General features: G+C 36.9%; 3 protein-coding genes across 4 annotated transcripts in view; 2 read left to right on the top strand and 1 right to left on the bottom strand.

Moving 5' to 3' along the window:
- The window catches only part of LOC107567314 (SLAM family member 5-like), an 82,390-nt gene extending 72,384 nt beyond the window's left edge, over positions 1-10,006 (top strand). Inside the window, exons 3-6 of the mRNA XM_016252977.1 lie at positions 7,306-7,599; positions 7,713-7,838; positions 7,944-8,002; positions 9,959-10,006. Coding sequence (XP_016108463.1) covers positions 7,306-7,599; positions 7,713-7,838; positions 7,944-8,002; positions 9,959-10,006 — 527 coding nt within the window. The remainder of the gene's footprint in view (positions 1-7,305; positions 7,600-7,712; positions 7,839-7,943; positions 8,003-9,958) is intronic.
- Positions 10,007-12,723: 2,717 nt separating this feature from the next.
- On the top strand, positions 12,724-16,486 carry LOC107567313 (hepatocyte cell adhesion molecule-like). The gene is made up of 6 exons (XM_016252976.1): positions 12,724-12,736; positions 13,429-13,746; positions 13,890-14,204; positions 14,305-14,424; positions 15,122-15,192; positions 16,436-16,486. The coding sequence occupies exons 1-6, from the start codon at positions 12,724-12,726 to the stop codon at positions 16,484-16,486; spliced, it is 888 nt and encodes a 295-aa protein (XP_016108462.1).
- Positions 16,487-19,296: 2,810 nt separating this feature from the next.
- Positions 19,297-25,198, bottom strand: part of LOC107567321 (uncharacterized) — a 7,400-nt gene continuing 1,498 nt past the window's right edge. The window contains exons 2-8 of one of the 2 annotated variants that reach the window (XM_016252985.1): positions 24,421-24,753; positions 22,530-22,865; positions 21,717-22,046; positions 21,164-21,289; positions 21,039-21,064; positions 20,614-20,705; positions 19,297-19,336 (exon numbers count right to left, since the gene is read on the bottom strand). In XM_016252985.1, the coding sequence (XP_016108471.1) occupies positions 20,631-20,705; positions 21,039-21,064; positions 21,164-21,289; positions 21,717-22,046; positions 22,530-22,865; positions 24,421-24,753 (1,226 nt within the window). In that variant the 3' untranslated portion in view covers positions 19,297-19,336; positions 20,614-20,630. Of the gene's footprint in view, positions 19,337-20,152; positions 20,706-21,038; positions 21,065-21,163; positions 21,290-21,716; positions 22,047-22,529; positions 22,866-24,420; positions 24,754-25,198 lie in introns of those variants that run through there. The other variant, XM_016252984.1, reaches the window with a different exon arrangement.

Genomic DNA, 25,198 nt, shown 5'->3' with positions numbered 1-25,198 from the left:
GAAACAGGTTCTTGCTCTCAATAACATATGGAACGAATGGTTATGAATAGATTGTCATAAGTTTGCAAATATTGGAAGTCAGAGATATTGGTCTATAATTGATTGTCTGAGATTGATCTTTTCCTGGTTTGGCGATCGGCACCACAACCCCGTGCTTCCATGCATCAGGCAACTTCCCTGTTTCCCAAACCATATTAAAGAGTCCTAATATCATATTTAATGACACATTCGATAAATGTTTAATCATCTCATAACAAATATCATATTTACCAGGAGAAGTCTGTTTAATCCCCACCAATGCTCTTTTCATCTCATACAATGGGAAATCTGAATCTAGTGTGCCTCCATCTGGATTGTTTTATTTATTTATTTATTTTATTATTATTATTTTTTTTACAAATATCTGAGCATTATCCATCACACACTGTTCCCTATACGTCCTCACATCCTCTGATATAGAGATGCACCGATCGATCGGCCAGGGATCGGAATCGGCCGATTTTCCTCATGATCGGCCCGGATCGGTGGCCGGCCGGTCAGTCTAATTTATTTCCGATTCCGAGCTGATCCGTTTTGTTACCAGCGGCACAGGCAATAACGTCAGCCGCGCATTTTCGCTCTCTTCTCTCCGACGACCCCTTCTCTCTCACACACGTCTCATTCGCTCCGGTTAAATAGTGCTTGTATTCAGGGCTGCATTAAAACCTCACTGGGACCCGGGGCTATGACTTACTGCAGTGCCCCCCATCACAATAATGAGAAAGAGAACGCATGTTGTGCAACAGTGGGTCCGTGGATAAACTCTTTAAAGGGACCACAGTCCAATATTTATGCTACTGTCTGTCATATTGATCTAAGAACAAAAGACAAAGAAAATAATTTTCTGCTCTTGACTGAATACGTTTTATAACTTTAATGGTAAGCATTAATCTGTATTTAATTTTTACAATGAAGACTACAGAACAGTTCCAGAACAGTTTAACCCAAATATCCAGATGTGTGCAGCACATTTTATGGAGGACTGTTTACTGATCCTGGGAGAGTAACGTTAGACTAAAATGCCGGCAGTTCTGACTCACGTAAGTACGTTTTCATTTAAAGGATTTGCCACTGATGATTCAAACACGAGTTTTGGGCAGTGTAGAGTAGCACTTTTTGTTTGTCATTTCTCCAATCACAAATGCAGACAGAGTTTTATGTTTACGCGGCGCGGCGCGATGCAATGCAACGCAACACGTAAAAAGACAGTATAAGTTATTATAATCAGTAATTATGTCCCCACTGGATGCAACAAATGCCTCGTTTGTAATGGGTTTTAATGTTTTTGTCTCGTTGCTCCGGCCGGGACACGGCATCAACAGTATGTGAGGGGCGTAACATTTCCATCTCACGCTTGAGGTATTCGGCCAATCACAACGCACTGGATAGCTGGCCAATCACAGCACACCTCGCTTTTTCAGACCGATGAGCTTTGTAAAAATCGATGCGTTTCAAAAAGGCAGGGCATAGAGGAGAAACAATAATGTACAGTATGTGGAAAATAATGTGTTTTTTTAACTTTAAACTGCATAAACACATTTCATTACACCAAATACACAAAATAATGTTCTTTTTAGCAGCATCATATGACCCCTTTAACAAATGTCTCCACTAATATTTCAGCTTTATCACTATCAGTTACTGCAATATTGTTGTTGTCAACACCAGAATGCTAGTATTCCTCTGCATTCCTCCCATCTTTCTGATCATACCCCACAGTTCATTAAATTTCCCACCAATATTTTCCAACACATTTAAACTCAACTTCTCACATGGATTGTAGAAATGAATAACTTTGTATACCTTCCCATACTTCCACCACTACTACCTCTTGCTTCACATCTCTTACACTATTTCTAAACCCAATTCCTTGTTTAATGAAAGTAGCTACCCCACCTCCATTCCCTTGTTTCCTATCTTTCTGAATTATTGTATATCCTTGTAATGTAAAATTCAACTGTGGCTTAAGCCAAGTTTCTTGTATACATATTACATCTGGGCTGCTTTCTTTCTTGGATATATATTCCTTAAATTCTTGACCATTTGCAATAAGACTTCTGGCATTCCACTGTAAAATTATAAATACCATTAAAGAGTTAGTTAACCCAAAATTGAAAATTAGCCCATAAATTACTCAAGTCATCCTAGGTGTATATGACTTTCTTCTTTCACACGAATCCAGTCAGAGTTATATTAAAAATTGTCTTTGATCTTTCAAGCTGTTTCATGGCACTCAGCGGGTGTTGCATGCATCAGTCCAAAAGCCGTTGAATAAAATGCGCCCATCCATTAAAAAAAAAAGTGTCTCACTTGGCTCCGGGGGGGGTGAACTAAGGCCTCCTGTAGCGAATTGATGTGTTTTTGTAAGAAAAATATCCATATTCAAAACGTAATAATCACTTTAATGTAGCTTGCGCTGACTGTTGTACACTGGAAGCAGTTCCGGGCGGATGACGTATGGTATATCGAAATCATCAGACATTCGTCTTCTATTCAAATCCTCGTTTTGTACTTTTAATTAGTGACCGTTGTTTTGTTTTGATCTCTCCCCTGCGCTTCCACGTACGTCACTTCTGAGCTGCGCATGCGCAAAGCCGACCTCATATATCATTCCCCCGGAACTGCTTCCAGTGTACAACAGTGAGCGCAAGCTACATTAAAGTGATTATTGCGTTTTGAATATGGATATTTTTCTTACAAAAACGCATCGATTTGCTACAGAAGGCTTTGTTCATCCCCTGGAGCCGTGTGAGACACTTTTTTTTTTTGGATGGGCGCATTTTATTTCACTGCTTTTGGACGGATGCATGCAACACCCGCTGAGTGCCATGAAACAGCTTGAAAGATCAAAGACAATTTTTAATATAACTCTGACTGGATTCATCTGAAAGAAGAAAGTCATATACACCTAGGATGACTTGAGGGTGAGAAATTTATGGGCTAATTTTCATTTTTGGGTGAACTAACCCTTTAAGATCCACCACATCCTGATTGCGAACTTGTTACATATACTTTTAGATTTTCATTTATCATGTCTACAGAAATACCCTTTATCTCCAAATACTTGTCAGCTGCTTTGATTATTATCTTGATTCTTTCTGTTCGGCTATCAGTTTGAGCAGAACAGTTGACAACTTCTGCCATTAACGACACAAATGACACTTTGTCGGTGATATTTGATATCTCTTTCTTTTCATCCTGTTTGCCTTTCTTTTATTCTTTAGCGCTTCAGAATACGATATCCCTTCCTCGGCTCTGACCATCTGAACTTGCGCCGCCTGCTTCCTCACCTTACATCCTCCGTATCCCGCACTGTGCTCTCTTCCTCAATTACAACATTTGGTACTAATTTCTTGCCCACATTGACCATATTCATGTTCACCCCTACATCGTGCGCATCTCTGTTTACCTCTGCAAACTGCCGCCACATGCCCGTACCTTTGGCACTTATAACATCTCAGAGGAGGAGGAATATATGGCCTGACCATATATAACTTACAAATCCTAAGAAGACTCTGTAACGAAAGACTCTTTTGAAAACAAAAATAACGACTTTATTCAACAATTCGTCTCCTCTGTGTCTCTCCGCATCACCGTAGCGCCATTTTGGAGAATATGAGCTGAACGCAAACAGCGTATGCTCTTCTGTGTCAGCCGCGCTGCATGGATGCGCTGTTTCTGTTTAAATCAAAGTGTAAATACACGTAGATCACGTATCCTTGTTTCGCGGCTGACATAGAATAGCATACGCCAGGGTTCCTCAAATCGTGCCCTGGAGGGCCAATGCGCTGCAGAGTTTAGCTCCAACCCTGATCAAACTCACCTACCTGTGATTTTCTAATGATCCTGAAAGACATTGATTAGTATGCTCAGGTGTGTTTGATTAGGGTTAGAGCTAAACTCTGCAGGAAAGTGGATCTCGTGGGCCGGATTTGAGGATCCCTGGCATACGCAGTTTGCGTTCAGCGGATATTCTCCAAAATGGCGCTACGGTGATGCGCAGAGACACAGAGGAGACAAATTGTTGAATAAAGTCATTATTTTTGTTTTCTTCGTGTATACAAAAAGTATTCTCGTCGCTTCATAACGTTACGGTTGAACCACTGATGGCAGATGGAGTTGTGCAGTGTGAGATTCATTGGTCATAACAGAACTTTGTGAGATCGCGATGAACAAAGAGTGACAGCTTTTTCGAGTGGTTATAAAGAGCGCTCTTTGTGAGTTTTCTAGTCCATTTAAAATGTAGAACTATGTTTTTTGGCCACACAAACGTTGCAAAGTTTCGGGAATGACATCCGCATATTTATGCGGGATTTGCTTTCGAAGTAGCAGTAATTGACATAATGATAACCATAGCAACACTGTAAAACTTCATAACATTTTATGCATTTGTAGGCTAATTGCAGTGTAAATGCATTCAGTAATGATGGCTCTGATGGCTTTTGTTGACACTGATCGGATTTTTACTAGTAACAGCCCTTTATTATTTTAACTGAATTTATCCATTAGAATTAAGACCGTGGCATTCCATATTCATGATGCATATGCTACATTTAATACGCAGTGCTTTGCTTGTGCCCCCGTGTCAAGAAGCTTGGCCCCCGCTCGGGCCCCCTAAATTTGGAATCGTATCACACAAAAACAATTTTGGGTGCAATGCGCAGTTTGTCCTGTGGGTTGCAGTAATGGAAAAAAGTAAAACATCACAGCTGCTACTGGCGCAGAGCCAAATCCTCCTCTGTCTGGGAGTATTTTGAAATGGTTGCTCACGTTTAATTATTATATCTTACCGTCTTTATATAATTGTAATTTATTCAAAATGTGATCAATGTTTGCGTAGATGTGTTGGGGAATTTGGATATTAACCTTTTAATTATATTCTACTGAAATGAATGAAATTACTTGAAAAATGATTAGTTCATTTTGCTGAATGGCTTCAAAGATCCAAGTCAGTAAACTTATCCAATCTTCCCATCACCAGTGACGACGCAGACAAGAGTTATTCATTTTAAGAGCTTTTAAAGTCGTGTTTAACAAGTTTTGTTTTACGAAACGAGTTGGCAGCAGAAATCACACAGAACGAAATGTTATCATTTCGTATTAAGTAAATGAGTAAGGTGTCATCAATACACCATTATTGTATAGGCCTACATCAAAATGCTGTAAATGCGTCAGTATAGTATGTTTTTGTGCCTGTGAAAACATAAGTAAAGTACATTTTGTAGAACCTTTACGTAAAATACGAATTCTCGTGAGATCACAGCATCTCACTGAAAACCAGTTCTGTGAGGGCATCAACTGTAATGTTCATAGCAGTAGCACAGGAAGAAGCCTCTTCTCCTACAAACTAAATATACATCAAACAAATGGCCACTCATGTGCAAAAAGCTGTCTGTCCATCCAACAGATCAAAGCATGTTTCTGAAGAAAACTAACCATAGCAGGTTTCAGTTTGACTCAGAAAATGAGCTGCTGGTGTCACACCTCGGGACTAACAATTTGCAACAATGGAATAATCATAAAACCATTTCAAACGATTTATTTCTCCATTAAATTCAGTTTGACTATTAATCATGTAGAAAATGTTCTTCTCTTCTATATGTATTTAAAACAGTCAAACCATTAACGACAAATGGGGGGAAAACATTTTTTCTATTTGATAAAGTTTTTTGATAAAACGTTTCCCACCATTAACAATTAAAGCTGACTTAATGTTAATGTTTTTTGGCATATTATATCTAACTATACATTGATAGATTAACTTACATTCAGTGTGTGTGCCTGCACTGTGACTCTGGGAGGGTCAAACTCTGTCAGAGGAGGATTCACTCAACAGATGAACAGTTTGAGTGTTAGAAGCAGATAGTTTTATTAGACCAGACGCAGAACTGTTAAAGAAAATGTTTAATGCGCTTGTTTTGTTATGTTTGTGCTGGTGGCATTTGATTGGTAAGTAATAAAAATCATTTTTATGGCTTCCTTTTTATTTCAGAGTAATAAAGCTGCTGTTATGGTTTAAACAAAAGGATTTGCATTTGCTGTGCTCACCAGATAAATCTAATCAAACTGTGATATTATTGTGAGATCTACTGGAGTCAGGTCTCATTTCAGCGAGACTGTTCAGTGAAACAAAAAACATAAAAGTATGAAACCATTAAAAGTTTCCTGCAGAAATAAATTAGTAGTTTGACTTGGCTGTTATTAACTGTACATTTACGTTGCTGTACTTTAACTTTAAAATACAAATTAGACAAAATTACTCATATATGTCAACTTTTGTTTTATGTTCCATCTCTGCTGCTGTTATTCATTTCACATTTAAATGTTAGAAACTGATTACTTGTTTGTTTCTGCAGGTGTGTTTCACGCCGAGACAAATGAAACCCAGTCAGTGATGGAGGGAGATTCTGTTACTCTAAACACTGATGTTACTGAAATACATGAAGATGATGAAATAATGTGGAATTTTGGAAATGAAAACTCTCTGATAGCTCAAATAAATAGAGCCTCTGGAATCTTCTTCACATATAATGAAGGGAGATTCAGAGACAGACTGAAGCTGGATCATCAGACTGGATCTCTGATCATCACAAACATCACTACTCAACACGCTGGACTTTATAAACTAGAGATAATTGCAGCGAAACTGTCATCAAAAACATTCAGTGTTTCTGTCTATGGTGAGTATCATTTGCCTCATTCTTAATATCCAAATATTCTTGTTTTATTAAAGGAATATTACAGATTCAATTCATATTAAGCTCAATCCACAGTATAAATTTGATTACCAAAAAAAAGTTAAACAAATAAAATAAAATTGACTTGTACCTCATTTGGAGGTTACGGTGAGGCACTTACAGTTGACATGAACAGGACCTGAGCTTTATTAAAGCATGTACATTAATTTTAGTTTTAAAATGTTAGCTTTGTTTGAGCTGCAAAGCTGTTTAAATCATTATACAGTCACTTCATGGTTGTAGGGTTTACAACATTACATTGTGATAGTGATGAAGTTTTAAAACTGGATATGAAAGTAGTTTTTTTTCCACACTAGAATCATGTCAACATGTATATTGTTTATATCCATAGCTATACTAATCTGAAAGCGTGAGTATTTTAAAGTTTACAGAATAGCCATGGTCTTCATCTAAATATTGCAATGTTTAAACATTTTATAGTTTAAAATGACAAAAACACTAAAAACACTACACCAACTTTGTTGCTTACATTTGTCTATGTTTCTGTTCATTCTCTTATATTTTTTAGCTCGTCTGCCCACTCCTTACATTACCAGAGATTGTTCACACAATATTTCATCATCATCACAGCAGAATTGTTCACTGGTGTGTTCAGTGGTGAATGTGGGTCATGTGAGTCTCTCCTGGTACAAAGGAAACAGTTTATTGTCCAGCATCAGTGTGTCTGATCTCAGCATCAGTCTCTCTCTACCTCTGGAGGTGGAATATCAGGATAAAAACACCTACAGCTGTGTGCTCAACAATCCCATCAGCAACCAGACCACACATCTGGACATCACTCAACTCTGTCAGATTCACTCAGGTACGTCACCAGCTATATTGTCAGTGATATATAGACTATATAGGGCTGATGTTTCATAGTGTTTGTTGAAGAGCAGACAGATTCACACAATTGGCTCATTTTGTCCATTGCAGAACTATCGATTACAGATCAAGGTCTACCGTTATTTTACATATTGATCCCTGCTGCCACTGCTGGTTCTCTGTTGATTGTAGTTTCAGTCGTGATGTGCTGCACCTGCAAGAAATGTAGAAAAACAGGTCAGGAGGACAAGCAATTAATCTGTAGAACTATATTTTAAGATACAAATGTATAAATAATATTGAAAACTTTTCATTTTAACACACCTGTGATTGTTAATGCAGTCCAAACCCACGAGGAAGAGTCTGATTCAGCATTGTGTAAACCCAAAACACACAAAAAGGTAAGACAATTCATGACTGTGTTGCAAGAAGTTGTTGCAGTCAGTTAATCTGATTGAAGTTTTGTGTTTAATGTGCATCAGACGGTCAGTGAACAGACGTCCAACTGCCAGTACCTATGATCAAAGGATAGTTTAAGAATGTTTTTCACCACCCATTTACACTAAGGGTTTGCATTTTTCAACGATAGTGAATGGTGAATGTCAAACCCTTACTTGTCCCTTTTCACAAGGCACATACACTGTAGGCTTAAGTGTTTGCTGTGTTCGATGAAACCTGAGCATCAAGTGGTGTTATTAGGAATGATGAGGGGCACTCGATCATCCACATCTAATCGTGCTCTTTAATTTTTTTTACCCCTAAAACATTTTTTTTGTTTTGTATAAAAGAGCACAGTTAGATGTGGATGATCGAGCGGCCTTCATTGCTCCCGAAAGCACCATTGCATGCTCATGTCTCATCGACAACAGCAAACAGTGTAGTCCACTTTTTTTTTTAGGAAAGATTTTTCTTGGCTTGTAAAAATAAATAAATAAAAATAGTAAAAAATATATATATAAAAATAAAAAGGGACAATGTTCAGGGTCAACTTGTAAATCTGCTTAGAACGTGGGCACTGGAAGAACAGGGTGACTTCACATTTGACCCAGCACTTTTTAAGTGATTTGTGTGTTTTTTTGCAAGCAAAAATATCACTGGTGTTATTTTGTTTTAAAAAGTGGTAGGGTTGTGTTTTATTTATTTATAAAAAAAATTTCATGTACAATATTCAAGCCTTTTTAAGACAACAGAGCAGCAGTGAACGTGCATAATCGGTAATGGCAACCACTGTTTCATCAGTTGATGAGTCCAGCAGCATATGATACTAAATCAAGTGTGCATGATAATTATTAAAGTAAAAATATTTTATTTGGGCTCATACAGTAATTTCTGCAGTATAGAATAGCATTTTCATAGCCAAGCAATTCTCGCTGTCATTAAAACATTATATTTACATTTGTGTTTTTTTGTTAATCTCTGGATAATGATTACATGTCATTTGTGTGCTTAACTCTATTCAGGAATGCGGGATATTTATTGAAAATGTGCAAGTGTGTAAATGAATGGGTGCGGTCTGAGATGTTTTAAAAACCTGACTGTAAAAAACAACCCGTGGGAACAGTGTAAAAGCAGCCCAGTTCCGCGGGAAAACCCTGCAACACTCTCCTAGATGCTACTGTCTGTCTGAACATTTTTTTGTTTGTTTGTTTTTTGTTTACATATATAATGAGATCACTGTTATGATCTTACATGTAAAACTTTTACCGTTACACCAAACCCAAACCTGCTGTGGCCTACTAAATAATCTGCTATTTAAAATCATATACAGACAGTTCTAAGTATAAATAACTGGGTTTGTTATTCTAAAATTAATCATACAACATCAGTTTTATATAATTAGATTTTCAATGAAAAAGGACAGTTGTTGACTCATGTTACCTGTGCTGAAATCTGGCCTCGAGTTGCAGCTGCTCTGTGGTTCATGATCGTCTGCGGTCAAATGCAGCTTCAAGCTAAAGCTGGTTGCTTTGTAGACGTGCTGCAACAAGTATGTTGCTTTTGTGTGAAATGCAACCATTCTCAAACCTTCAGAATTTAAATGATTTGTTTGATGATTTAACGGTTTAAAAAGTCACGTGATGAACTGGATGACTGATGTAATTTCCTCCAACTGCTCGATCTGTTCTGTAGTAGCAGTAGTTATTTCAAAAACAAAACTGCTCTTCTTCCTATTATGCCTTTTACGTTATGTTCAGCTCTTCTGATTTGGGATTTTAAAACTATTTTTAAAATGATTTCATAGAAACACTAATGAGGTCTTGTTTTGAAGGTTATTCAGACAGAAACCTAAAGTTGGTCTGCTATTAATTTTCTGTCACATCAGCAATTTTCCTGATTAAGTTTGTGTTTTCTTGCAGAAATCAAAGTCGGAGGCTGTGTATGAAAATGTCCCCAAAAAACGCTGATCAAATACTGTGTCTACTGGAACTGATGATAGAGCTCATACAGGACGCTGCCTCACACATTTTGATTGTTTTCCCATTTATTCTCTGCCCAGCTGTCTCAGTTTTATTTTGCCTATTTGTATCACATCTTTTGATTTCATCTAATGTGCTCTCATAAGTGGTTATTGTGATGTCCAAAATATTGTTGCTTTAATTTGATGCCTCACAAATAGCAAAGCATTCAGAAGCTCAGCTAAATGTTCTATGTAGCTAAATGGAAATGTAGTTTCTTTATTAAAATTGATTCCACCCTTCAGTGTGCCTTTTTGTCTGTCATTTATGGCTCTTGATTTATTCTTTTTAGACAATTTCATTGAACATTAAGTGCATTAGTGGTTTACAGTATCACCACACACAACATGCTCAGCTGGACATTTTAGCAAATGTAGTACAAGCTCATTATCTCTCTAGTGTCCAAAGGAGAAAATCACATGTCCCCGATTACAGCTCTACATTGCTATAAGTAAATGCTGCTGGAACCCTTAAAGAAACAACAGGAAAAATAAGACCCCTTGCCTGATAATGTGTTGCCTTCCTGATGCCTGTTTGAACAATAACAAACTCATTTAAACCTAGATTAGCTATTTACCATGTTTCCATCTTTTTAAATAAGCGATATATTTTTGCCATTCTGTCATGCTCGTATTACTGTGGTCAACACCACTATATATTCCTGCTATAGAACTCGAAGACAGAACTCAATCTGTAAATAAAGACTATAATACTATAGCTCGACTGATAGTCGGTTTTACTGATATTTTTGACTGATGTTTACACCTTTCTGCTTGATTAACTAATGAATTGCGCCATCTGGTGGGTTTTTGAGAAGCAGTAGCTAAAACAGCATCAGAAGAGTTGAGCTCAACAGGATCAGTGGTTACCAGTGTTTAATAGACCTTAAAGGGGTCATCGGATGCTCATTTTGCACAAGTTGATATGATTCTTTAGGGTCTTAATTAAAAGTCTATTACATACTTTGGTTAAAATTTCTCAATGTTAGTGTAAAAAAACCTTTTTAGACCTGTCAAAATCAGCTCTGTTTTTATCAAGCCATTATAGTCCATGTTGCTTTAAATGTTAATGAGCTCTGCTGGCCCCGCCCCTCTCTTTCGAGCTGCTCTCAGAGACTTTACTTTAGCCGCATTCATGGTGAAACTTGCTAATTAGCGCATTATTAGGAAAGGTGATTTGCAAAGATTCATAAAAAACCCTTATACTCACTTCTTCTGTAGATGAAGCTGGATCAGGAATGATTCGAGCGAACATAGATGCATTTAGGCTGATCGGGAGTGGCGCATTCACTTCAAAGCGAAAGTAGCGTCTTCAGCAGCTCAGATGTCTGGAGTAAATGACAATTGCTATATTCATTATTACATCCAACAATAAAGCACCTCAATCGCTTAATCGGAGACATCTTGTCTTCCCCTGCACCAGAGTCAACACAATGGCGGACTGATGACAGCTCACTCAGGGCGGGTCTAAGGTAAGACACCAGTCCAGTCTGTGCTGAAACACTACTGTCAATCAACTATCGTGGGAGGGGCCTGTACAGAACTACGTCATTCTGACAGGAGTCTTAGAACAGCCTGGTTTGAGAAAGGGGATTTAAAAATAGGGATTAAAACAAAAACACTGGATGGATTTTTATAATTATAGGATGGATGTGTACACACACTTTCAACATACATTTATGTTCAAACAACTTGAAAAGTGAATTTTGCATCCGATGACCCCTTTAAATCTCAGTACTGGCAGGAGGTTTAGGTGGAGGGAGTGAATGAACAGCACTCTCTTCCACATTCTTACCCACAACTGAGGTGAGACACTTGAGCAAGGCACCGAACCCCAACTGCAAATAGTGTGTGTGTGTGTGTGTGTGTGTTCGTGTTCACTACTCACTGCTGTGCGTGTACACTTGGATGGGTTAAATGTAGAGCACAAACTCTGAGTATAGGTTATCTTACTTGGCCGTCACATTGCTCACTTTCACTTTCATTTACAACAGATGAGAGTTCACTAACAACAGCTGTAGTATTCACTTATTTTACAATAAAATGTGGGGGGTATATTTTGTTAATATAATTGAATAATGTGTGCATACAAAGGGAAATGTTTTACCTGTAATAAGTCAACCAAGTTCAAACTTAATTAAAAACCAAACAACTGACAATCACAAAAGTAATTGTAAGTTACATATGGCCATTTTGTTGTTTCACTCCCTCTGTGTCAGAAACGGTTTCTCATCATAATTCTTTCTGTAGATTAAAGGATCTTAAAAAGCTGCTCATAACAGCAGGACAGGAAGAAGGCTTTCACCTACAAACTAAACACACAACATGTTTGTCCACCCAGCAGATCTAACCACAGCAGGTTTCAGTTTGACTCAGAAGATGAACCTCGGGTAAACCTGGTACTGTGAGACGGCAAATGGTTTTAACTTTGTACTTAGTTTTTTCCACAAGCAATCAAAAATGTATTTATATATACAACCATTTTAAATCACAAGGGTTAGGCTAAATTTTTCTATAGTTCCTCTGATATTCATCATTATTCTTCTACTTCTATTTAATAGTCTGTGAACTATCTTTAAAAAAGTATGTGTATGTGTAACTGATATATATATAGGCCTACAATTAGAACAGTTAAGTCTTAATAAGGGCCAGATGAACTAAAACATTATGAAATATGCAGGTGTGAACAGGAGGTCCGTTGTGGGAGGATTCACACATCAGCTTGAGTGTTTTTAGCGGATAGTCTTCTTAGATCAGACACTGAACAACTTAAGAAAATGTTTCAAATGTGTGTTTTGTTCTGTTTTTACTGGTGCCGTCAGATTGGTAAGTTATAAAAGCATGTGTGTGGTGTAATATTTTTTTTTTTCAATTTAGAGTAATAAAGCTGCTCCTATACTGTTTAGATCATTATCATCTGCTAATACACATACACTCACACGTCAGATGAACTAAAACATTATGAAATATGCAGGTGTGAACAGGAGGTCCGTTGTGGGAGGATTCACACATCAGCTTGAGTGTTTTTAGCGGATAGTCTTCTTAGATCAGACACTGAACAACTTAAGAAAATGTTTCAAATGTGTGTTTTGTTCTGTTTTTACTGGTGCCGTCAGATTGGTAAGTTATAAAAGCATGTGTGTGGTGTAATATTTTTTTTTTTCAATTTAGAGTAATAAAGCTGCTCCTATACTGTTTAGATCATTATCATCTGCTAATACACATACACTCACACATCTGTCTGTTCATATATCTCACCTTTTATTCTGTTCCGTGCCTTTGCATGCTATTGTGAATGTAAATGACAAAAAAAATGCAGCTGATTTAAACCAAGGAGTCTTATTGTGTGCAAACTATCTTCATGTTCATCAGGTGTGTTTGGTGAGTCAATAACAGTGATTGAGGGGAATTCTGTCACTCTACACACTGATGTTACTAAAATACATAAAGAAGACCACATAACATGGAAATTTGGTGTTGAAAAGTCTCTTGTATCTGAAATCATAACTGAGAAGCAAATCTTCTCCACATCTGATGGTCCTGATGGAAGATTCAGAGACAGACTGAAGCTGGACAATCAAACTGGATCTCTGACCATCACAAACATCACAACTCAACACGCTGGACGCTATGAAGTACAGAGAAGTGGAATTAAGTGGTCATCAAAAACATTCAGTGTTTCGGTCTATGGTGGGTAGAGATGTCATTTGTCCAAACATTCACATACTCTTATTTTACATATTAAAAAACAAAACACTCACTCAGCACAATGAACTGAAAAGAAGATTGTTGATGAGATTTGTTCACATTTGACTTTATTATCCTGTTTTCAGCTCGTCTGCCTGTTCATGCCATCAGCAGTAACTCTTCACAGTGTTCTTCATCATCATCATCATCATCATCATCATCATCATCATCATATTGTTCATTGTTGTGTTCAGTGGTGAATGTGGGTCATGTGACTCTCTCCTGGTACAAAGGAAACAGTTTATTGTCCAGCATCAGTGTGTCTGATCTCAGCATCAGTCTCTCTCTACCTCTGGAGGTGGAATATCAGGATAACAACACCTACAGCTGTGTGCTCAACAATCCCATCAGCAACCAGACCACACATCTGGACATCAGCAAACTCTGTCTCACATGTTCAGGTACAGTAGCGCTGATATATGTGTTTATTTACTGACCTGATCTCTCTTTTGTTGTAGATCAAAATGGCATATTCACTTACATTAGTGATTATCATTACAGGCTCAGTCTCTCTGATAGTGCTGATTTCTGCTGCTGCTGCTGCTGCTGGATCTCTGTTGATCGTAGCTGCAGTCAGGATATTCTGCATCTGCTGGAAACACCGAAAAAAGGATCATGAAGGTCACTGTTACTTACTGATTTTAACAAGTATTATAACAAATAATATTAATAAATATTTTAATTGTTTGATAGTCATAATTATCATTTAAATCACAATTATTCTCATTTTTTTGTATTTTATATACATAAACTAAATTTATTTTGTTTTGCTGTAGATGATATTCATACACGTATATATCTGTAATGTCCCTGAACACAGCTCTTTACTAAAAACTGATTCTGCATTTCTCAAACTGCATCAAGCCAAACTGGGAATGCAAATCCAGATTATTCCAATAATAAAACAACCTTTGTTACATTTTTATGGTCATAATTCTAAAGATGCAGCACTCTGTTGGTATGTAAGTTAACACTTCTATGAATTAAGCTGTTTCACTTTTCAAGCTTCAAGCTTTAATGATGATTAAATTTCACCATATAAAAAATGCAAATGCATCCAGTCTGCATTTGATTTACAAATTCTCTGTAAGGAATGTCTCTTTAAGTTTAATAATAAACATACTGTTTTATGGACTTTGTGCATGTGAAACAGTTAAAATGTAATTTGTTAATGCATTTTCAATATTTGCTGCTTTAAATATTTAACTGCGTACATTAATGCTTTAACTTTGACAGCCATAATAATAATAACACATTAGTCACAAAATACAGATCCAGTTAGGATTGTTTTCATGTATTTTTGTTGTTGTTGTTGAAGCAGTTGAGACCCATGATGAAGACATAATTTACGCTGATCCCACTTTTCTCGAAAGAAAAGCATATAAATCGGTAAGATCATTTATTACTAATTTGTGGTGTATCTCTGTATAAATTCAGCAATGCAGATTTAAATGTGTGTGACTGTGTTTTTGTATAATGATCAATCAGACACATATCACACACAACAACACCATATTCAATACTTATTAAAGCTATTTATTTATTTATGTTATTTATTTATTTATTTTACATGAAGTAACTGAGAAACACTGGAGATCACTGGCATGATTTCCAAAGTTTACCATCAATACAACAATTGTTATTGTTAATAATTCTTCAGTCAGTGCATATAATATATAAGAAAATATCTTATTTGTTCTTAATTTAACAGAAGAAAGTTATGTCAATGAAAATGCTTAATGCATCTCCGATTCAAATCTATTAAGTTGCATTTTAAAAATGTAAGTGGACTGAATTTTGTTTGCTTCGAGCGGTGAACATTGTTTGTTTATTTGAGCAGAAACTCACTAAAGCCAAAACCATCTAACAGGAAACTGAAGGCTTCAGGAAATGAAAGTCACACCAATGCACATTTCTTCTTTTTTGCAGGCCAGTCCATGAGCAAATGTATTTTTTAAATCATCAAACCTGCTTTACAACACCAAAGTGGCATTTACACTGTCCATCTTTTTTTTAGAAAGTTATGTCAATGAAAATGCTTAATGCATCTCCGATTCAAATCTATTAAGTTGCATTTTAAAAATGTAAGTGGACTGAATTTTGTTTGCTTTGAGCGGTGAACAGTGTTTGTTTATTTGAGCAGAAACTCACTAAAGCCAAAACCATCTAACAGGAAACTGAAGGCTTCAGGAAATGAAAGTCACACCAATGCACATTTCTTCTTTTTTTGCAGGCCAGTCCATGAGCAAATGTATTTTTTAAATAATCAAACCTGCTTTACAACACCAAAGTGGCGTTTACACTGTCCATCTTTTTTGTTTTTTTTCCATACTTCTGGTAGATTGGATTTTGTTACAGCAAAATCACATATTAGATCAGATTTTTATTGTCCAATTTGGCATTACTTCAATAAATTGTCCAGAGGTTGGACAAAAAAAAAGTGAATACCTGGGGAAATGGCAATATTTCATTATTAAGGTGATTTACCCCCATTTGCCTTTAATACAGCTTCCCACTTTTTATAACAGATTCATGCAACTTTTGTAGAGTCTAATGTAAGTCTGTAATAAGGGTCACACTTCTGACGGTTGTTTTAGAATTATAATCTCTTATGTGATATGTTTTTTTACAGGAGGTTAAAGAGGAAGATAATGTGGAGTGCGTACCTATTGCCATGAGATGATGATCAAACTGCAAGACTGAGAACCTCCTGCGACAAGCTCAGTTTCAAAGTCAATGTTTAAGTTTTGGGATTGGTGTGAATCTCCATTTGTTGCATCAGGAACTCAAACTGCCATGCAGCAGGGTTTAAAGTGTGGTACTTAAAGATGAATTCATGAAATGGTCTCCTAAAAACTTCAATAAGGACTTTTAACAAATGATCTAAATCATTTGTCACACATGACAAATTTTCATGTTTGATTCTTAAAGTCTTAAAGAGACCACGTGTGTTAATCTCATTAAAAAAAGTGCAAATTGCAGATGCAAAATACTCAAACGGAGTTTAGACCCTGCTGTTGTCTCATTGATTCACGTCTGTATATGTGATTTTACCTGTTGGACAAACAGGTTCTGCATGAGCTTGTATCTGCTAGATATCTGTGTTTAATGTCAGTGTGTGAGAGTATGTTTGAGGTGAAAGCATGTGGTTGAAAGTTTTTTTTTTCCCATTCTCACTCAAATGAAGCCGTTTGACGTCTGCTTTAGACAAAACAGCTTCGCTACATAGTAATAAATCCAAATGATTCTATTAAATCAAACAGTGATATTACTGAGAGATCTTAATGTGTGAATGTGAAATATGAAAAATGCTTCAATATATATTTCTTATTCATATTTATATTTTTCGGTTTCTTGCCATTGTTACTGTGTTTTGTCTTTGCTTGTAGCATGACACTGAAATCATAGCTGATCACTCTATATTAAAACTCCTTTCAGCAAATACTAAGGCCCAATGATAAAAACACTTTGATGACAAACTGATGACACCACTTACAGGCTTTCATATGAGGTGTGCATTTGGGACATCCCCTATGAAGTCGCCATTCTTTTTTCTACTGTAATTGTCTACTGTAAGTGTAATGTCACATCTCTAAACCGCTGCATTAAAATAGTTTCATATGAGGTGTGCATATGGGACGTCCCCTGTAAGTTTTGGCCATTCATTTTATTTTATTAAGTATCTGTTGGCCTCTGGAGTGAAATAATGGCAATTGTGCGGCGTGTGAGGTCCTTTAACATATAATATTTTTTTCCCTGACTCATTGTAAACTAATGCATTTACAGATGTTAAACCTTACTAAGCAATGTCGTTCCGCGTTCCCCGGGGTAAAAAAAATAAATAAAAAATCGCGGTCCGGGGGGGCGGGCCCTTGGAATCGTCCTAACCTCCCAAAACCTAATAATAAATGTGTGCAGTGACATTAATAGTAACTCTTGCTAATAGTGACTCAGTGACTCTTTAATGTAACCGTACTACCGCAACACAAATGCTATCACTAGCAGAGTTTATCATCTGTGTTTCGGTTGCTACGAGATTTTTGTGTTGACTGTGAACAACTACAAAGCTGTCACGGCCTTTATACATAATATCCCCACATCACATTAGGTGTGTTTTCACCTGCTGCTTATGTAGTTTAAACATATAAAGCCTCGCCTGCATTTCTATCCCAAACATTCTGCCAGAACTGACCAATGTATGTTTTATATTACAAAATATAATCTTTGCAACCTTTATCTACTAGATATGCCGTACCATACCAATCATATTGCCACAGAACAATGCCTGTAGAGTGGTATTTGCTTTCGACCATCTCTACCACAGCTTGATAGACAATGATATTGCTCATAAAAAGTGAAGTCATCTGATTTTAATGAGAAAACATTACCTAATAAGTCACCGTTTTTATATTTGAAGTATCCCTGCACATTCTTACAATGCAATTTCCTATAAGGGCTGCACTGAATGTAGCTAGAAGCAAGAAATCTAGGCCTTTTCGCAGAATTTTGTACCCACTCGCCAAACTTACATACTCCCAGAACAGACGTATTTGGTAAAGAAACACAATCCATTCGTCAATGCACCATCACTGATATGTCAGTGTAAAACAAAAAAAAATCTTGCTTTAATATGGGATTGTCTTTGAGGTGTAAGATAGACAAGTTTGTATACTTTACTAGAACATAATTTAGTGTCTAGGAATTCACTTTTTCAAGATTAGCCTACACTCTTCCAATATAAATACACAAACTACAAGCTTTTAAAATAACAGTTGATGAAACTCATGTGTTCATATTGCTAAAGGACTGAGTTGAACAGCTTGGGTGAAGGTTGAGTGCTAAAAAAGTTCAGTCCCCACTGAGTGGAAATCATGTCAAAATGATCCCTCTATAAATGAAACAAGGTTTGTTTAGTTCAGTTATTTCTAACTAATTCAAAATGACAAACACCGAGTTCAGCTATGATATATAAGTATCAATTGTTTTAATAGCCTTTGTCACATGAGCAAACAAATATGCTTCATGTTAATTTCCACTGTAAGAAAATAGTTTTACATGGGCTTATTTTTACATGGTGTTTTCTATGGCAGATTCACAGTAAAATAAATTTAAAAAAAATAGCTTTCTGAATAAGTGACAGAACAGATCTCATAATCCACATCACATTGCACAATTAGAAGTATTTTCCCATTGTTCAGATAAACAGATGGAGTCAACCATACTTTCCCTGTTGTTTTTCCTGTCCTGGCATGTGGTGGTAGAGACTGGACAGAGCATGCAGGAAATTCAAGTGAAGGCGATCATTTCCATCACACAGTGATAATATTATAGAATACAAACAAACAAAAAACACAATATTTACATGATATAACAAGCACTTTGAACAAATACAACACAGCCAAACATTCTCCATAAAAAGAACTGAATAAGATGGACAAAACAAACATCTATAATAAAAAACCATGTGAAAGAGTAAGCTTTACCTTGAACGCCCCACAGGCCTCCATCTTACTCCTCACGTGAAAGGCACAAACTATGTACTAAAAAAAATTAAATAAATAATAATAATAAAAAAAATCTGTTCCACATCTCAAATGCTTAAAAAGGCAGAATATTACACTTAAAGGTGGGGTAAGCGATTTCTGGTAGCCAATGTTGACATTTGAAATCACCAAAACAAATACGCCCCTACCCCAAAAGGGTCTCGCCTCTATTTTGATAGCTCCGCCCCACACATACGTACGCAACCCAGGCAACGATTAGTTCTGTGAAACAAAGCAAAACCAATGTTACACCGTTGTGACGAGAGGGGCGGGGCCGAGAGCCGTGGGAATGGAGCGAGGCCGGTGGAGTAAATGCTAATGCGCGACACCTGCGCCATTCACCAGTCTCGAGTCCCACGGAGGAGCTCCGGAAGGATAAAAGAAGGAGTGACGACAGTGTTGGAGGAGAGAGGACCAGGCCTGGACTTTATTTTGTGTTTTGTGTGCGGCAGTTGTCCGCGAGGGGCTGTCGCTTTACTTTCATTTTGTGTTTGTTTATTTTATTAAAGTTTTGTTTAAATGTTCGGCGGTTCCCGCCTCCTTCCTCGAAGAAAGAATCCTCGGCATCCGATTGCAGGTCTTCCGCTCCTTGAGTTCTCTCCAGCGCTGGAAAGCTGATCCGATATTTACATGGGTCCTACTTCTTGCCTTATTTTGTTCCGCAGACGTTTTCATCTTTTGTTTTTTTTATCCGCCATCTCTATCTTTCTGTCACTTGGCTCGGCTAATGTCCATCCTGTGCACTGAGCGCTCTCTCCTCCACATCATGAGTAGACACGCCCCTTACTGCTGATTGGCTACAAGTTTGTTTTGCTATTCAGCCTTTTCTAAAGCATTTTTGAAAAATCACTTACCCCACCTTTAATCTTTTCTATTGCTGGTAATGTGCTGCTTTATTCAAAATTTCTGTTATGTAGAAATTCACTCAAACCCAAGTTGAGAATTCAAGATGGCTGCTCCCTGTGTGAGCAAAAGTTAAAAAACTATAAATACTGTAATATTCCTAAAGCTTCTGTTATATTTCCATGCCATCATTGAGTCATACACTCATTACTGCCCAACCTCTATCTGTGAACATGTTGCTATGGAGTATGTGAGTGTCTGCAGACAGTTACACAATGCGGTGTAATGCTCAGTTTTTCCAAACACTGCTACCACGGGTGAACTCCATTAGACTTCTCTACTGGAACACGGTCTACTTGGGTGTGACGTCATTCCCAGCTCCGACATTCGTCTTCTGAGGTAAATCGACCGCAGCATTAGTTACCAAAATAATAAATAAAGCTACTGTGATGTCCCAATATCATCAGCGATGAATGCATCCCATTCTGATAAGGGAGCTGAGTCCACACCATTTCCCTATAAGAAAACACACATTCACAGAAGGTTAAACAAATGATCAGGTTTGATGATTCAGTCACAATTTTTTTTGCTAAATCTAAACAACCTCTTTCTTCATTCAGAAGTAAAAGAGCACAAGATCAGTGCCCTTGACTCTCTTAAATAAGTCAATAAATGTATATAAATATTGGTGTTTCTGTGTAATAATTTCCGAATAAATCACATACACATCCAGAAAACTCAGACACACTTACACTTGTGAGACTTACAGATCTCACAGATCAGAATCAGTTGTAATTTTTATATATATTTTTTTGCAATCAGAAAGATTGTATGGACATAATATCTCACCTGATCATGATTGTGCTGCATTGTGTCTGTTTGAACAACAATAACAGCAAACTTTAATCGTATTTTTAAAGATTACAATAGATCTCATTTTCCATCTTGTAAAATCAGCTGTATGTAATGCTTACCATTTTGTCTTGCTTGTGTAGATTTCCTTAGATGATAGTAAATGACAGCAGCTGCAGCCACCAGCAGAACAACAACAACAACAACAGCAGCAACAACAGCAGCAACAACAGTTGAATCTGGAACAGCTAAAGACAGGCAGTCATTATTACTAGAGATTGACTAAAAATCTACTTTAACAATACTTTTGACTGATATTTACACTTGTCTACTTATGTCATCAGTCCAATATTGATTTATTTCATAAATGATCATCTGGTAGATTTTGAGGAACAGCAAAAGTGGCGACAAGAATCAGCAGGAAAACTAACTAATATAGTGTATATTTTCTCATTAACAATAGACTTGAAATCTGTCAAATTCATAATGTGACAAAGCTCAATGTTGCATGCATATGATGGTGATAAAGATGATCTCAGTTATATTTTCATATTGAGTCAAACCTCACCTTTTCTGACAGCCCACAATGAAAACATTTGCTGGGTAGATTTATAAGTTTTAATCTTCTTTCTAAAACTGCAAAGTAAAGTGCATGGAATGACTAATGATACTCACCAGTGACAATAACACTGAATATCTTGATGATACTGATTCTGCTGTGGTTCATCTGTAGTTTATAATGTCCAGAGTCTGTGGTTCTGGTGTTTGTGATGTTCAGAGATCCAGTCTGATGATCCAGCTTCAGTCTGTTTCTGAATCTCTCTTTACACTGATCATCTGTACCGATCTTACTCTGATCTCCTGTGATTTCAGCCATGAGAATGTCACTAAAATACCATGTCATTGAATCATTCAGGTTTTTAATTTCACCAGGATCCAAAGTAACGGATTCTCCCTCCTTCACTGACTTTCTCTTCATTTTATCTCGTTCAACAGCAGAAACTCCTGAAACACAAACCAACAGATGATGTAGGATCTTTTTGAGGGGAACACACTAGATGAGTGAACTGTGGAATCCTCTTTACTTTGTCTAAAAAACTGCATTTATCCACAATTGAGCTAATATGCATATTTTTTAATCAAATCTGCTTGACTTTGAATTTCTAATGAACTATAAAAAATACTGAGTATGAAATAATAGATGGATTTAAACTGATGATAGCAGAACTTTAATCTTCATCAGAACAAGACTGATAAAATTAATAACCAACCAATAACTAACTAACTTTAAGGCATACTGTAATAAATGTAGGCTATATTTAAATCTACAAATTCCACTTCAACAGTAAATGTGTTTTTGACAAAATTATCTTTATACTATGTGAATTAACTAACATACAGGTAAAGGGAAAAACTATCTGCAAAATCTGTAAAAAAAAATCACTAAATTTAAATGTTCATGACTTGCTTTTAAACATGATGACTCACCATATACAGCAACAATGAAGATATTTTCATTGATGTTGCTGCTGCTGATGATCCGTAGACGATAAACTCCAGAGTCCGGTTCACTGGTGTTCATGATGGTCAGAGATCCAGTCTGATGATCCAGCTTCAGTCTGTCTCTGAATCTCTCAGTACCTTCATTACACTGAACATCTGTACAGATATTAGTCTGATCTCCAGTGATTTGAGCGATGCGAGTGTCATTAAAATACCATCTAATCTTTTCTTGTTGGTTTGTTTCAACATCAGTGTGTAGAGTGACTGAATCTCCCTCCATCACAAACGCTGATTCTTCATCTGTATCAACACTGAAAAAACCTGGAAAATAAATTAACAGTTGATTATTAGCCAAAAAAAAGGGAAGTGCTCTAAAAATTATTTTCTACAGATCTTAAAGGTATAGTTCACCCAAAAATGAAAATTCTGTCATTAATTACTCACCCTCATGTCGTTCCAAACCCGTAAGACCATCTTCGGAACACAAATTAAGATATTTTTATTGAAATCCGAGAGCTTTCTGACCCTCCCATATACAGCAAGGGTACAACCCCGATCAAGGCACAGAAACACAGTAAGGACATAGTCTATGTGACTTCAGTGGTTCAACCGTAATTTTATGAAGCTATACGAGAATACTTTTTGTGCACAAAGAAAACAAAAATAACTTTATTCAACGATTTCTTCTCTTCTGGGACAGTCTGCCGTCATTATCGAGAGTACCACGACGCATGCGTGTGGTGCTGCTGACATAGAACACGCATGCTGAGCCTTGTTTACGAGTAGAAGAATGCACATGCATGCATTATGGTACTCTCGTTAATGGTGCCCACGGTGACACGAAGGAGAAGGAAAAAAAATACGGTTGAACCACTTTTGTCACATGGACTATTTTACCGATGTCCTTACTACCTAACTTGGCCTGGGAACATTTCAGTTACATTGCTGTCTATGGAGGGTCTGAAAGCTATCGGATTTCATCAAAAATAACTTAATTTGTGTTCCGAAGATGAACGAATGTCTTACAGGTTTGCAACGACATGAGGGTGAGTAATTAATGACAGAATTTTCTTTTTTGGGTGAACTATCCCTTTAAAGATTGTGAGTAGAGAAATATGTCTGGATTCATAATGTAACATGCAAACAAACAGCAGAAGAACATCATAGATTTACACATTCATTCATCAGACAAAAATACATGAGTCTCATGAATGATCTTCAACAACCAAATGAATGTTGTTGAACATCATACAACCATTCAAACATCATACATCATACAACCATATTATGAGTTTTCAAAGTTTTCAAATTGACGCGACATGTGGCCAAGTATGGTTACCCATACTAGGAATTAGTGCTCTGCATTTAACCCATCCTAAGTGCACACACACACAGCAGTGAACACACACACACACACACCGTGAACACACACCCGGAGCAGTGGGCATTGGGGGTTCAGTGCCTTGCTCAAGGGCACCTCAGTCGTGGTATTGAAGGTGGAAGAGAGTGCTGTACATTCACTCCCCCCACCTACAATCCCTGCCGGTACGAGACTCAAACCCGCAACCTTTGGGTTACGAGTCAGACTCTCTAACCATTAGGCCACCCTCAATCTGGCATAGTTTCACAAAACAAGCACAGGGAAACAAAATTGTAACTTAATAATGGATTTCTAACAATAACAAATAACAACTGCTTTGCCAAGCAACACAGTTCTTCAGGAATGTTTAGCAGACTCAGCAACATTTTTGAAGAAATGATCTATGTGCTAAATGTGAATTAGAATGCAGGTAAGGAGATAAACACCTCTGAATGTCACTGCAACAATATCACTAAATGTGCCCTGATGTACTTGCTTTCAAATGTAATGACTCACCATGAACAAAAACAATGAAGATCTTTTCACTGTCTCTTCTGTCTTTCATGATCTTTAGTTGATAAAGTCCAGAGTCTGTGGTTCTGGTGTCTGTGATGGTCAGAGATCCAGTCTGATGATCCAGCTTCAGTCTGTCTCTGAATCTCCCATCAGCGTCTTTACACTGAACATCTGTACAGATAAAACTGAAATCTCCAGTAATTTCAGCGATGCGAATGCCACTAAAATACCATCTAATCTTTTCTTGTTGGTCTGTTTTAACACCAGTGTGGAGAGTGACTGAATCTCCTTCATTCACTGACAAGGACACATCATCCCTAACACCAGACACACCTGGAGAATTGAACAGTTGATTATTAGTCAAACAAACAAACAGGAAAGTGCTGTGACAATGTTTTTCTACAGATCATAAAGACTGTGAGCAGAGAAATATGCCTGGATTCATAATGAAACACATGCAAACAAACAGCAGAAGAACATCATAGATTCACTCATCAGACAAACAGACATGAGTTTCATGAATGATCTTCAACAACTTAATGGACATCATACAACACACATCCTGACATATTCTACTCATAAAGTTACATACCCCTTGCAGAATATGCAAAACGTTAATAAATTAATTAATAAAATAGTTATCATAGGTACCATAATCACTATATATATATATATATATATATAGTACTGTCCTGAATAAGCAACTTCACATAACACACGTTTACATATAGACAAGACAAAAAAAAGGAATACACAAAGAATCTATTCCAAAAGTTTA

This window comes from Sinocyclocheilus grahami, unplaced genomic scaffold, assembly GCF_001515645.1.
Source record: "Sinocyclocheilus grahami isolate Dianchi unplaced genomic scaffold, SAMN03320097.WGS_v1.1 scaffold1147.1, whole genome shotgun sequence".
In the NCBI taxonomy this organism is placed as follows: domain Eukaryota; kingdom Metazoa; phylum Chordata; class Actinopteri; order Cypriniformes; family Cyprinidae; genus Sinocyclocheilus; species Sinocyclocheilus grahami.
The sequence above is the reverse complement of the archived record's forward strand: the minus strand, read 5'-3'. Positions and strand labels throughout refer to the sequence as shown.

Excerpts from the sequence above, each read along its gene's own strand:
- LOC107567313 (XM_016252976.1), top strand. Across the intron at positions 13,747-13,889 it reads ATTCAGTGTTTCGGTCTATG|CTCGTCTGCCTGTTCATGCC; the intron begins GTGGGTAGAGAT and ends TCCTGTTTTCAG. Across the intron at positions 15,193-16,435 it reads AAAGAAAAGCATATAAATCG|GAGGTTAAAGAGGAAGATAA; the intron begins GTAAGATCATTT and ends GTTTTTTTACAG.